At 44.6% G+C, this 14,995-nt stretch overlaps 1 protein-coding gene across 1 annotated transcript in view; it reads left to right on the top strand.

Annotated features, from left to right (window-relative positions):
* Window positions 1–14,995, top strand: part of DNAH10 (dynein axonemal heavy chain 10) — a 1,963,751-nt gene that overhangs the window by 1,898,383 nt on the left and 50,373 nt on the right. Inside the window, exon 73 of the mRNA XM_086942901.1 lies at window positions 10,359–10,530. Coding sequence (XP_086799027.1) covers window positions 10,359–10,530 — 172 coding nt within the window. The remainder of the gene's footprint in view (window positions 1–10,358; window positions 10,531–14,995) is intronic.

Here is a 14,995-nt window from a genome sequence, read left to right as displayed (position 1 = left end):
TCTATTATTCGCTTACCCACCCAAGGTTAATGGGCTGCCAACGTCCTCCAGTGTTGGGATAGACGGGTAGTCCAATGGATCAAAAATGGGACACCTGTAATTAATAAGGTATCGTAGGTATTCTGGAACTTGTTCAAACCATTTTTGGTAATTACTTTATGGTTCAAATTTCCAAAAGAATAAGCTTACCATAAACTAGGTGGTACATCGACTGTCTGGATATTCAGGCGTTTTTAGGTCAAAGACACTCAATACAGGTGTTTTCCAAATGGACCACCTGTAATAAATAAGGCAGGTACTTACAGATACCCATAGCCATTTTTAAATATCCACTAATGCTGATGGTGTCGTATTACAAAACGTGGGCTTACCCTAGACTGGATGGTGTGGCATCCGTATGGGTGTTCAGGATTTAGGGTGACCGCCACTCGCGCAATAGCGCCCAAACACTGCATAGGAGACAGCAAGGTGAAGGGGAACAATGAATCTCAGAGGCCCTAGTGTAAAGTTAACTGTGGACCATAAATACACAACGTCACGATATCCATACCTTCTAAAGCGCCGTTTGTCACGAATGTCACCCAAGCAGAATAGGTTCGTTGTTCGCCAATTTCCTCCGCAGTAAGGCGATAGGGATCGCGCTGCAGGGACAAATTGGTTCAATCAATTGTAGGTTGAAACCTCACATACGGGTGATGCTAATGCCTAAATGCCGCGTTTTTTGTGGTTCCTACCTTTCGCTATACCGCGTTGTTGTCTGCCTTCTAACACCGGGCCGCCATGTTGAGATCAGGCGAGGACGCGCTAGCGTCACTCGCGTTTCTTTTACACCTTCCGGTAAACAGAAACAAGGGACTCCCCGGGTGCGGTGGATGGAGGAGGAGGCAAAAGTCCCGTAATTGAAATATATTCTTAATAGCGATGTTATTACCGGCAGAATGAACTCACAGTTATAAAAATAAAAATTAGTTTGGTTAAAGTCTCCCATAGTGCAAGTGTGCAGGAGGGTGATACATGGACCAACAATAATGCGGGGCCATATCTTAATGGAGCTATTACTATATGAAAACGTATCCAATTCACCCAGGGCACAAGTTTATAATTATATGGGGATAACGTATCATTAATGGCAAATGCTTGCTATACTGGGTAACAAGTTATATAATCAGGGCACAAGCTCTTGAACAGGAATGACGAAAAATGGGTCACATCCAGTACCCTAAGAAATTAACTAGCCATTATTCAAAATAGACACCTGTCTGTTTATCTCCTCATATTCATTGAGACCCCGTCTAATTGTGTCGAAGAGATGTATGAAACGACACTCCCGAATACTAAGGGTTTGGTTAAAATCTCCCCCTCTTGGATTCGGTGTCACTTTTTCCAGGATACACCATGACAAGCTGTCCGGTGCGTGGTCAAATCTAGAGAAGTGTTCAACAAGGGGTGCCCCTTGGGTCTTACACTTAATGCGGCTGACATGTTGCAATATCCTACATTTTGCCTTTTGGATAGTTTGCCCGATATATACAAAACCACATGGGCATGTGATAGCATAGATGACCCCAGAAGAGTTACAGTTACTGTGGTCACGTATCACATGTGTATGATCATTATATTTGAACTCCTTGACTTCCTGGGTCAATGGGCATGCCTTGCAATTTCCGCATTTTACATGTCCCTTGACTGGTGGCATCCCCCACAGTACTGTTTGGCTGGGTTGTAATGATGTAGGTAACAACGCCCTAACCACATAGTCCTTTATGTTTTTGGCCTTTTTAAAGGCGTGTAAAGGTGGAGGAGCATTCCCTATCTCGTCTGAGATCATATGCCAGTGCTGGTTTATTATCTTTTTTATTTTGTTACTCTTTGTGGAGTATGTTGTCACACAAACCAGTTTGTCGTCATTGGCCCCTTTCTTTGTGGTTCCCAGAAGGTGCTCTCTATGATTATGCCACGCCCGTTTTCGTGCCTGCTTGAGGAGTCTCATGGGATATCCTCTATCGTGGAGTCTTTCCAGCAGGTCCGAAGACTCATTGAAGAAATCCTCCTTCTTGGAGCAATTCCTCCGCAACCTCAGAAATTGGCCAAAAGGCAGGTTATCTCTGAGGTTGCGGGGGTGATGACTGGTGTAGCGGAGTAGGGTATTACGCTCACTACTCTTACGATACAGGCCAGTGTATAAGGTCCCTGACTCTACATTAATGGTTATATCCAAGAAGCTGATCTTCATTTTGTCAGACTCAAGCGTGAATTGAATGTCTTCAGAAACTGTATTAAGCCATTGATGGAAAGAGGTTAATTGATCAGAGTTGCCATTCCAAATGATCATGACGTCGTCTATATATCGACGCCATAACCCTATATTGGTGAAAAAAGGGTTGGTTACATTAAGGATGTGTTTTTGTTCAAAGGCATCCATGAAAATTATAGCCAGATTGGGGGCAAAGCTAGCCCCCATCGCTACTCCTTTTGTCTGGACATAGAATTTTCCCAGAAAAGAAAAATAATTTTTTGTCATGGCCAATGTAAGAAGTTCAATAATGAACTCAGTTGGGACAAAAGTTGGTGCAGGACGTGTGTTCAAATATGCTTCAATTACAGTTAAAGCTGAGTCCTGTGGGATATTGGTATACAATGATTGGATATCCATTGTAGCCAAAAGGTTTTTACTGGGATCGTGGGTGCGACCATCTAGCAACTGTATCGTCTGCATGGTATCTTTGAGATATGTGGCAGTATTCTCTGCAAGGGGTTTTAAAAAGGTATCGATGTATTTACATAACGGCTCTAACAGAGAGCCACATCCCGAAATTATCGGTCTCCCAGGTGGATTTTCCATTCTTTTATGAACTTTCGGGAGGGTGTAAATTGTCGGCATTCTTGGATTACGATTGTTCAAGTACTCAAACTCATGCTTACTCAAGAAACCTAACCCCAACCCTCTGGATGTTATACAGTTAATTTTCTTGGCTAACTCCTTTGTAGGGTCACTCATAAGTTTCTTATAGTTCCCTTCAACATTCAATTGAGCCAATATTTCTTTTGTGTAGTCGTCATAGTTCTGTACTACAATCGCCCCCCCCTTATCCGCAGGCTTGATGACAATGTTTGGATTATCTTTAAGGGTGTTCAGGGCTTTTCGTTCTGCCTTAGTGATGTTATACCTCACATATTGTCTCTCTGATAGTGTCTTTTCTACATCTCTTAAGACCACTTGTTCATATGCCAGAATTTTTGAAGGCATTTGATGGGCAGGAGGGTTGACTGTATAAATGTATAAAATACAATAGTAATTAATTGTGGCTCTTTCTGTGAGAACAGCTGAATACCAAGTATCGCTGTATCTGTAAATAAACCCCCCTTTTTTCACGTGTCACTATCTTCTGAGGCTTGCACCCTTTCGTCACCACAATCACGTTCTTTTCTTTCTTTTTTCTTGCACTACTTTAGAAGCTGCGTTGCTCTTCTTTTTACCGCTAATCATGATGTGGACATGCATGCTGACCCAGTTGAGGAAGACTTTCTATTCGACACCTTTTCAGTTTCGGAAAGAACCGTAAAGACCCTGCCTATGCTCAAAGGGGTCCTCAAGCATGCTGCGGACATCTTTAAAGAGCCTACCAGGGCGAGGGTGGTCAACCCACGTATTGAAAAGAAGTACAGACCAGCGCCTGCAGACCCTGCATACATTCGAGGACAGTTGCCGCTTGACTCCCTGGTGGTAGCAAACGCACGCAAGAGGGCCAACTCCCAAACAACGGGTGAAGCTCCTCCCCCGGATAAGGAGTCCAAAGTGCTAGAGGCAGGAGGCAAGAGAGTGGCTGCACAGGCTGCCAACTTCTGGCGTATTGCAAATACACAGGCACTACTGGCACGTTATGATAGATCACATTACGACACACTAGAGCAGATTGTGGAACACCTGCCTCCGCAGTTTCAAGAGGGCACCAAAATGATTATACAAGAAGGACAACTGATCTCCAACGCGGCCATAAAGTGTGCACTTGATGCCGCGGACACAGCCGCTAGGGCCATTAACACCAGTGTCATGCTCAGAAGACAGGCTTGGCTCCGCATATCGGGGTTCAAACCTGACATTCAAACAACCATACTTAATCAACCAGTCAATCCGGATAGACTGTTTGGTCCAGATGTTGACACCACCCTGGAAAAAATTAAAAAGGACACTGAAACTGCTAAATCTATGGGGGCCCTACAATCACAGCAGTTTTGTGGCAATAATTTTCGTCGCTCAGGTGCCCGTGGAGTCACCAGAGGACAGTTGGGTCAACAATCACAGTTCCCTAGAGGTGGAGCACAGTCCTCGTACCCCAAACAAAACAAGAGGGGCTACAGGGGAAACAGCAACAAAGGACGTGGCAAAGGAGGCAACAATTCACGCTCCTCTGCCCCAAGCAACCAGTGACTCTTTGTCACTGCCCCCCGACCATTTAACACCTGTCGGGGGGAGAATACAGCAGTTCCTGCCCGTCTGGATCAACATCACCACAGACAGGTGGGTGCGACAGCTTATCCAGTACGGTTATTGTCTAGAGTTAAAGTCCACTCCACCCAACATTCCACCAAGGCAAAGACCTATGTCCGCAGAGCACTTGCACTTATTGCAGCAGGAAGTGTTGGTGATGCTGCAAAAAGGGGCAATAGAGCTCGTGCCAGTGGGGGAGGAAGGAACAGGGGTTTATTCCCTGTACTTCCTCATTCCAAAGAAGGACGGATCTCTCAGACCAATTCTGGATCTCCGTCCCCTCAATCTGTACATACTGTCAGAGCATTTCCACATGCTTACACTGCAACAGATCCTTCCTATGTTAAACAAAGGAGACTTCTTAGCAACCTTAGATCTCAAGGATGCTTATTTCCACATTCCGCTACATCTGTCCCACAGAAAGTACCTCAGGTTCACTATCCAGGGCACGCATTATCAGTTCAAGGTCCTACCCTTCGGAGTCACAACTGCCCCAAGGGTGTTTACCAAGTGTCTGGCGACAGTAGCAGCGCACCTCAGGAGGCAGAACATCCATGTCTACCCCTACCTCGACGACTGGCTCATTCAAGCCAGGTCGGAACGGCAGTGCGCCGCGGACATGTCGACTACCATTCACCTCCTTCACGACCTGGGTTTCTCGTTGAATTACCCAAAGTCACACCTTCAGCCGGCACATGTCCGGCAGTTTCTGGGTGCGACAATCAATACCCTGACGGCCAAGGCGCAACCAAACCAGGTCAGGATAGACGGCATACAGTCTTTAATCCAGAAGTTCAGACCGGGACACTCACTTCCAGCAAGAGTGTTCATGCAGTTGATAGGCATGATGGCCTCCTGCATCTTCATAGTCCCTCACGCACGGTTGCATATGCGCCCGCTCCAGGAGTGCTTAGCAAATCAGTGGACACAGGCTCAGGGTCAATTAACAGACCTAGTGTTGGTTACCAGTCGGGCATACAACTCTCTGCATTGGTGGACTGCACACAACCTTTGCAAGGGCCGACTGTTCCAGGAGCCAGTGCCACAGGTTATCCTGACAACGGACGCATCTCTCCAGGGATGGGGAGCTCATCTGCTCACTTACACGGTGAGGGACTATGGACGACGCAGCAGCAGAAGATGCACATCAACTATCTAGAACTGATGGCGATCTTCATGGCACTCAAGTCCTTCATTGTACATCTGTGCAACAAGGTGGTGTTAGTCCGGACGGACAACATGACCGCGATGTACTACATCCAGAAGCAGGGAGGCACCCACTCACCACAGCTGTCTCACCTGGCTCAGAGCATGTGGAAGTGGGCCATTCAGAGGAACATCTTCCTCATGGCAGAACACCTCCCAGGGAAGGACAATCAGATGGCGGATCTGCTCAGCAGATACAGTCATCAAATGCACGAGTGGGAGATACATCCATCGGTACTCCAGCCGTACTTCCAAAGGTGGGGTCGTCCAGACATAGACCTGTTCGCCACAAGGGAGAACGCAAAATGCCAAAGCTTCGCCGCCAGGTTCCCACACCCCCAATCGCAGGGCAATGCGATATGGATGAACTGGTCAGGCAAATTTGCTTACGCTTTTCCCCCGACACCTCTGATACCACTGGTGGCGAGAAAACTAAGGCAACACTCGATGACACTCATCCTAGTTGCTCCAACGTGGGCGCGCCAAGCCTGGTACACCACGTTCCTCGAACTCTCAGTGGTGCCGCATCAAAGACTGCGCCTCTCGCCCAGACTTCTGACGCAGAACCATGGAGAAATTCAGCATCCAGATCCGCAACAGCTCAACCTAGCGATCTGGCTCCTGAAGTCTTAGAGTTTGGATACCTCAACCTACCTCCTGAATGCATGAACATCATCAAGGAGGCGAGGAAGCCGTCAACCAGGGCATGCTATGCCGCAAAATGGAAACGTTTTGTCATTTACTGTGCAGACAATGACATAAACCCGCTAGATGCATCTATCCCTAACATCATTTGCTATCTGTTACACCTTTATAAGTGCAAGCTAGCGTTCACTTCTATTCGGATACATCTATCCGCCATCGCAGCTTACCTTCAAAATAGGCAGCACCTCTCAGTCTTCAGGGTGCCTGCCATTAAAGCGTTTCTTGAAGGTCTGAAACGAGTCATTCCCCCAAGAACACCGCCAGCTCCGGTGTGGAACCTCAATGTGGTCCTCACCAGACTGATGGGACCGCCATTTGAGCCACTGCACTCGTGTGAACTGCAATTCCTGACGTGGAAAGTAGCTTTCCTAATTGCTATTACGTCACTGAGGCGTGTTAGTGAGCTACAAGCGCTCACAATCCAAGAGCCATTCATTCAGATTCATCCAAATAGGGTAGTGCTACGTACTAACCCCAAATTCCTTCCAAAGGTGGTGTCACATTTTCATCTCAACCAAACTATCGACTTGCCGGCATTCTTCCAGAACCCACAAACAGTGGCGGAAAGAATGCTCCATACGTTAGACGTACGGAGGGCGTTGATGTACTACATAGACAGGACACAACACTTTAGGAAAACAAAACAACTTTTTGTTGCCTTCTCACCACAACACAAAGGCAACCCGATTTCCAAAGCAGGAATAGCCAGATGGATTGTCAAGTGCATTCAAATCTGTTATCAAAAAGCAAAGCGCACTTTAACAATACCCCCAAGGGCGCACTCCACACGCAAATTGGGGGCATCCATGGCTTTCCTAGGAAACATTCCTTTAGAGGACATTTGCAGAGCAGCCACGTGGATTACACCACATACCTTTACAAAACACTACTGTGTTGATGTACATTCCAAACAGCAAGCGGCTGTAGGACAGGCTGTTCTCAAGACACTTTTTCAGGTTTCTGCAGCTGGCACGGGCAACCGCCGCTGATGGAGGGACTGCTATGTATTCTATGCTAAGATATGAATTTAGCAGCCCACATGCCTCGAACTGAATATGCTACTTACCAGTATGCATCTGTTCTTGGCATGTAGGGCTGCTAACATTCATATCGCCCACCCTCCTCCCCGGTGCCTGTCGCAGCTGCAGATATACTATTGTATTCAATCATTAGCATGGACATCCTTTACACTTTTCACTCCATCCTCTGCCACAATGGCGAAAAACAATCTGGGGATGGAGCCGATGCCCATGCGCACTGTAGTCCAGGGGAGGAGCCACCCATCTCAGGATACTTCGAAGACTCTTCCAGGACAACAATGTGCGATCATCCGGACCCAACACTAGGTGGCGATCTAATGCTAAGATATGAATGTTAGCAGCCCTACATGCCAAGAACAGATGCATACTGGTAAGTAGCATATTCATTCATATACATATAGGATAAAGGTTTAGGACGGGAACACAATTTGTTTATAATAATGTTAAAAGTTAAGGTTATATCAAATTTAAATATATTAGAAATTGTATCCCAAACGTTAGACCAAAATTGGAAAATAAGGGGACAGTCAAAAAACCTATGTTTCAGATTACCAGATTCTGAATTACTATGCCAACATTCTGGTTTATCAGGAAGGTGTACATCATATATTTTGACAGGAGACCAATAGCACTTGTTTAAAAGAAATTAATTGGATTGGCAGATACACTAAGGTATACTGAAACAATCAACAAAAGAAAATCCCCCTGCACTGATGGCTTGAAAACAGAATATCTCCCTATTCACTGGGACAAACGTTCCCACAAAATATAAATTTTGTGCCATACTGTATTTTTTATAAAGGATGGACTGACATCATTATGTATTAAATAAGTATAACTTGATGCATCAACGTATTCATATTTATTAAGGTGGTTCGGTCTTTTTGTGGGAACGTTTGTCACATTGAATAGTAGGATATTCTGTTTTCAAGCCATCAGTGGCAGGGGGATTTTCTTTTGTTGATTGTTTCAGTGTATTGTCCCCTGGTCCCCTGCCTAAAGTATTTCAGGGGCCCTCTTTTGCTTTTCAGATAGACTAAAGGTAACCAACTTTTCTTCATACTGATTGTGGAATAATTGGTATTAAGAATAGGGTTCCAAAATATAGACAGCTGGAGACGATGGAAGGATCAGTAAGTATTAATTTATTGTTTTATATGCTTTTGAAGCAATATGGCCAGAGAGCCTATGTATATTAAACAAAGGATTCATATCTGAACATGAAGGATGAGGAATGGAGCAATTATTGGCATGTAGAATTGTGTTACATAAGATGTCGAATTGACGATAAGCAGATGCGTGAATATGATATTTGGATTTTAGATTTGAAAAGGATAGAAACATATTGTTATGACAAATGTCGAAAACATAAAATATACCCGCATCAATCCATGTTGACCAAGAACAGATAGGAGTATGTCATTTCAGCTTAGAATTATACCATTGTGATGCTTTTTTAGAGTAGATAATTTTAATATGAAATAACCGATCAACCTTAGTAAGAACTTGTTTTGTTACATTTAGGATTGACAAATTCGATCCTAATTTATGAAGGTCCATGGTGAGGATTGCAGATAGAGGAAAAGAAGCAGCAATGTGCCTCTCAATTAGGACCCAATTTGGTGCGTTACTAACATCTAAGCTTGCAAACCAATGAACACTTTGTGCTGCTAAGAAAGAGAAATTATATTTTTGAAAATCGGGAAGACCAAAACTACCTTCTAGTTTTGAGAGTTGTAACATTTTATATTGAATTCTTTAAGGTTTGTTATTCCAAATGAAATAACCAAGAATTGTATTAAAGGTCTAGCATGTATAATATTTGAGGTGAAATAACCATTTTAACTGCTTCCAATTTCCCCCACGAGGATAAATTCAAGAAAGACCATTTGTCTAATTTCTCTGGAATACAAGAGATTACTTTTTTCACAATTTATGCCGACAGTGTCCTTAATTGAATTTTTAAAACAAATTCCTAAGTACTTTCAACTAGATGAATTCAAAATAATTTTGCTATCACTAAGCATATCTGTTGTAAAAAAAAATCTATTTTTAATAATATTTATTGAGTATCTTGAGGGAAGCATAGTCTTGTATAATGTGCAGTATACTGGGTATAGTGGTTATGGGGTCACTAATATAGAGTAGAATATCGTCAACATAACAATAATTCCTATATTGACAGATTACGTAGAAGATACAAATATACTAAGATATAATTACTTCAATGGCTAGTAAAAATAATAGGGTCGAGAGAGAACAGCCTTGTCTCGTACCTCTATATAAAGTAAATGACTCAGAAGTAGTCATGTGCTCCATAATCTCGATCTGGATCTGCTGGAGATTTTTGTCAATCCATTGAGTGTGTCATTTCACTAGGACATGAATGACACCAAGTTTCATGAGAGAGTTGTCACCACAGAGAACATCAAACTGCTCAAGCACATCAGGCTGTTAGCAACAGACGGTTCAGGCATGCATCAGAGATAGAGGGCATTATATTCTTTTTCAGTGCCATCAGTTCTCGGGTATCTGAGTCAACTGCAGAATATATCTAGGAAGCCATTAAAAGCAAGGCTGAGTAAAGCCCTTAAGAAAATGGAAGTTTTCTAAATAACCAGGAAATATCCACAAGCAAGAGGTAGCAAGCTTCCCTCTGTTGTAGCAAAGCTGCACCCCGCAATGTCAAAGTCCAATGTCCTTTGTGAGTCTGCACACCCCTTTCAGGACGGTTTCCACGTCTCAAGACTTTGACCCTATAGACCTCCAAACTTGACATCAGACTTCTTTATTATTGTTCACTGATTTGCCTCGAATGACACTTAGGACTGAGTGAAGGTTATGAAATGAGGAAAAAATTACAGGTGGTAATAACGAACATGCCTGGAATGGTAATGATTCTGATTTTTTTTGCCCAGGTGATGTACGGTGGTCGCGCCATTGACAGCTTTGATCGTCGTATTCTTTCAACCTACATGGAGGAGTACTTGGGGGATTTCATATTTGACACTTTCCAGCCATTCCATTTTTATAAAAATGATGAAGTTGACTACTACATCCCTGAGGGTAATGACAAAGATGTGTTTGTAGGTGAGGATTCATCCATTCACTATTCATTCTTTCATCCTGTATTGAAGTTTAAGGTCACCAAAAATCACAGCACGCTCTATAGTGAACTAACCTTTCAGTTTGAAATCTATAATTACTGTTATTAATTGATTGTTCGACATTTATAATGAACATTAAGTGGCCAGTGCGTAATCAATTAAATGTATTTAAATAGCAAACATTATACTGGGTAAAGGGTTCTGAAAAAACACGTTTTAGAATGACTGGAGGATGCAACAGGTAGCTAAATGAGACAGACATTCTCTTGGATACTTCTACCTGTTGATTCCTCGTCTTTAGGATAATTCTAGGCATGAAACTGGATCTGGAAACTACAAAGCTCTTAAGACGCCAGTGGGTGTACTGGCTTTGTATCAATGCCAGAAGTAACATCACACGGCATCAGAGAAGCCATATAGCACCCATCCCTGCACAACAATGTCAGTTGGCTTTTTTTCCATGCTTTCCACACGAATCTGGAGTTGCTCTCACTAAGTTTGCGAGATTTCCTCACAGAACAAATTTGTTATAGTGGAGTCATGTTTCCACGAAAACATTCAGATTTCAAGCCCTATAGGGATTGTGAGGGACCCCCATTCTTATTCTGTGCCGTGGGTCAGACCACAACTGCAGGTCCTGTGACTCATGTCTTCACATGCACCTTAAGGTGATCATGGAGTGAGAGGCCAAATTGTCCATGCCCAAGGCCCGCAATGAAAAGAGGTGTTATCGTTGGTTGAGGACACACTCAAGGTCACCTTCCTCACATTCCTCTAGTAAAAAAGTAAAGCACAAAAAGCATGGAAAAGTTAAGCCACCATGACACCCTATGTCTCCTACAGGATCCTTGTCCTTAGAACTGGAGTTGCTTGTTCTGGAACCAGTGGACACACCTCCTCCCAGTGGCCCAATCTGATACCACAACCAGACTGGTTCCCCTCTGGTGTGCCTACGACACAGCTGAAATTTCCAGTGCCGGTATCTAGACTGCCCGGCTGTATCATACCTGGATGTCCTGGTACCAGGTAGGGACCCAGTGGTGTTTGTCAGCATTATGTGTAACATTTTTGCCAGAGCCACAATTCCATCTAGCTTGTCTTTAGGCTCCATATGACCATCTGACACACCAAATCTTATGCATACCACTGCAACATTGATGCCATTTAGCGCCTCCCTCTTTCTTCACTCCGGCACAGAGGTACACCACTCCATCTCAGAAGCCACAAATGCCACCACCTCCACCTTCCTCAGCTCGAGGATGCCGGTGCCATCTCTTCTGGTATGGACTCTTTGCATCAGCACAAGTCCAGAGGTCTTGAGGAAGATGAGTTGATGAAGATGGGTTCTGCCAGAGAATCCATGACATTGTTGGATCGGATTCAAATCACCTCAATCTTTGTCTATGGGTATGATGCTGATGGGATGCAAGTACATGAACTGGCAGTCATATACACTGCAAGTAATTTGGCTTTTTCTCCAGAGCTGTAAATGGAGTTTCTTGCAGGACCCCCAACCCTAGAAGTCATGTCCTACCATTCTGTGGTGAAGAAGGCGTGGAGGTGCTGGATCTACAACTACCTTTGGTGGACTTCAAAACCAGCATCCTCACAGATGTCTAGCACCTGTTCCAGAATCCCAGTTTCCCTTAAATTATGCTTTATTGGAGCCTGTCATAGCAGCTTGGGAGAAACCCATCTCAGCACAAGCGGTAAACTGGTTGGGAGCAAGACGTTATCGTCCTTCCCCAGGGGACCCTCCCTTCCTGTCAATGCATCAGACTCTAGAAAGTCTCTATCATACATGCTTCTTGCTCCTCAGACAGATAACAGGAATATTTCCACCAATTCCCTCAGATAGTAAATCTAAACATTTGGAGGCTTCAGCAAGAAGATTTTTCAGCGGGCAGCACGGTACCCAAGTCTCTAAATGCCACCTGCCTTTTGGTACAATACACATGTGCTGTGGGACACAGCCTAGCTAGTTCTCCACATGTTCCAGAATAAATGAAGTAAGTAGTAAGGAATGGCCAGAATGCCTCACACCATAAAATAAAATCAGGCCGGAATACGGCGGATTTTGTAGTGCGCCATGGGGACTTCAATTTCAGTACTATGCTATGCTGGGCTTCATACATTAGACTTTTCATCAGACATTTAGGCCAGCCTGGTGAACCTTAGCTTTGATGGGCCACCTTTGTTTGGCAACAAAGCTGATGGCACTCTTGAGCGTTTTAAAGCATGCAAGGCCACAACTAGATCTTAGACCTCCAACAAGCCCTTAAGAGACTATTGGCTGTTTGGACACTTTCTGGGCTTCTACAGAGGATTTTCTTTCTGACAGCATCAGCCCTCTCAATCTCAGGCCCAACAACCCCAGAATCATCTGGATTAACAGTACAATGGAAGAGCCAGAGGTAAAAGCGTGAATCCCTCCATCAAGCCTCATCCTTCGCTAGGAGAGTAGTCTAATTTGCTTTTCCAAGATCACATGAAGCCCAGGAGGGGTGGGAGGTATGTGGGGCACTCCGATAGAGACATCTAGCTGCAGATTCCTTAACTTTTGAAATCTCCCCAGGCGTCGGACTGGATCCAGAAATTTTTCAGCATTACCGCTGTATTCCGGGGGATGGTGTTTTACAACTCTGTGATGACTTCGACTCCAGTTGTGATGTCAGTGAAGACCATCCAGCGGGCGGACGTCAATTTCTTCTTTTCCGGGCTACAAGGCTGATCCAGAGAAACGGTTCCTCAGCTGTTTTCCGGCCTCCTTCGACAGTTTTTGTCAGTTGGAACAGTGTGCCTTTTTTCATGTCTTCAGGCTTTAAGGCTTGTTGGTCCTGACCGCATTTTATGTGTATGTGGTGTTTGGAAGAACACCATGGCTCCAAAGATTGCCGCTCCAGCCAGAAGCTGAAGCCGAAGGCGCTCAAGAAACGCTGAATGAAACTCTTGGCAGTGTGGCTGAAACGGTCTTCGGACATTTCACGTTGGCCTTAGTTGTCTACTTCTCATTCAGAGGTATGGGGCTGTTCCAGGAGCAGGAGCCATTCAATGAGACATCGTTCTCATCAACATCTAAAGGTAAGCATAGGCTGTTGAAGTTGCGGCAAGTCTCAACTTCACTGCGTGGGGACTCCGTCCATAATGGCTTCTCACGCTCCCTGATTGAGAAGTACCGACATGACTCCCCTTCTTACCAGGAGCTGGGGGGGTCGATGGCCCAAATGAGAGAATACTATAATTCTCTGCATCTCATCTTTGGGCCTCCTCCTGCTTCCACTGCAGTGCCTTCGGGGCCCATGGAGGATAGAGGAACCACGCCGGTGGATTCGCCCTTGGTGTCAGTTGGGCCATCTGAGTCGTTGAGTCAGTACAGGTCGGAGTCAGCAGACTCCTCTTCAGCGATGGTGTACAGCCCTTCCAGGATTCCGCCTTCGGCATCTATTCTTTTTTTTTCATTCCCTTTTTATTAAACAGTTGTGATGGTACAATAAACTCTCACGGGCACACATACTTGCAAAGAGACACAGATATGAGAAGTGCATAGCTATTCATACTACATCACAATACATTATATCGTTAAATAGTAAGAGCAGCAATATCCAGAACAAGTTTGCGTAATTCCACTGAAAGGGAAATACAAAGTCTGCCTCTGGAGATATTCCACTTTCGGCATCTATTCTTGGTCAATCAACTCCAGCATTGAAGTTGGCAACACCAATCCGAGCCATTTCTCCTTCTCCTCTCGGTGTCGTCTTCTCCACATTGAGTGCAAAGTCGATGGAGCCAACTTGACGAAATGCTGTTTTTCCACTTTCCTCTCATGGTGGGGCTTCTGAAAGAGATAACATGAAGGAGTCTGGGCTATTACAGCCTATTACCGATAATATTCCACCTCTTGTAGAGGAGAGTTGGCTTTCTGCACTTAGTGAGGCTAGTGGGCAGGAGTCTTCCTCAGCCTCAGGACTTCTGTCTCCCCCTAGTCTTGCTACTGAGGCGAGTTCCTCTTTTGCAGATATGATAAGGAGAGTGGCTATGGTTTTTAAATGATCTCTTCCTATGGTGGAGAAGTCCACTGATCCCTGATTGATATCCTTTATCGTAGTCAGACAAGGGGAAGCCTGTTCTCCCTTATAGTGAGGCCCTGTATAACATATTGTTCGTCACTTGAGCTTAGCCTGTCTCAGAGGTTCATGATATATCTCACAGGCACTTGCCTGCTCCTTGGAAATCTAGCTTGTCTCCTCAAGCATCCTACCTCTCGTAGTTTGGTAGCTCAGGTGGCTTCAGCCTCACAGGATATTGATCCTCTACCTAGTGTTCCATCGGCTAGAGACTCCAGGAGGCAAGATTTGTGTGAAAGGCTTATTTTTTCCTCAACTAGTTCTGCTTTAAGGTCCACTGACATGTATTCTTGGTTGTTTTTCTCAGGCTTTGTGGGATTCTTT

Source organism: Lissotriton vulgaris, chromosome 11 (assembly GCF_964263255.1).
Source record: "Lissotriton vulgaris chromosome 11, aLisVul1.2, whole genome shotgun sequence".
Taxonomy (NCBI): domain Eukaryota; kingdom Metazoa; phylum Chordata; class Amphibia; order Caudata; family Salamandridae; genus Lissotriton; species Lissotriton vulgaris.
Note: the sequence above shows the minus strand (reverse complement) of the source record. Positions and strands in the feature narration are given on the sequence as shown.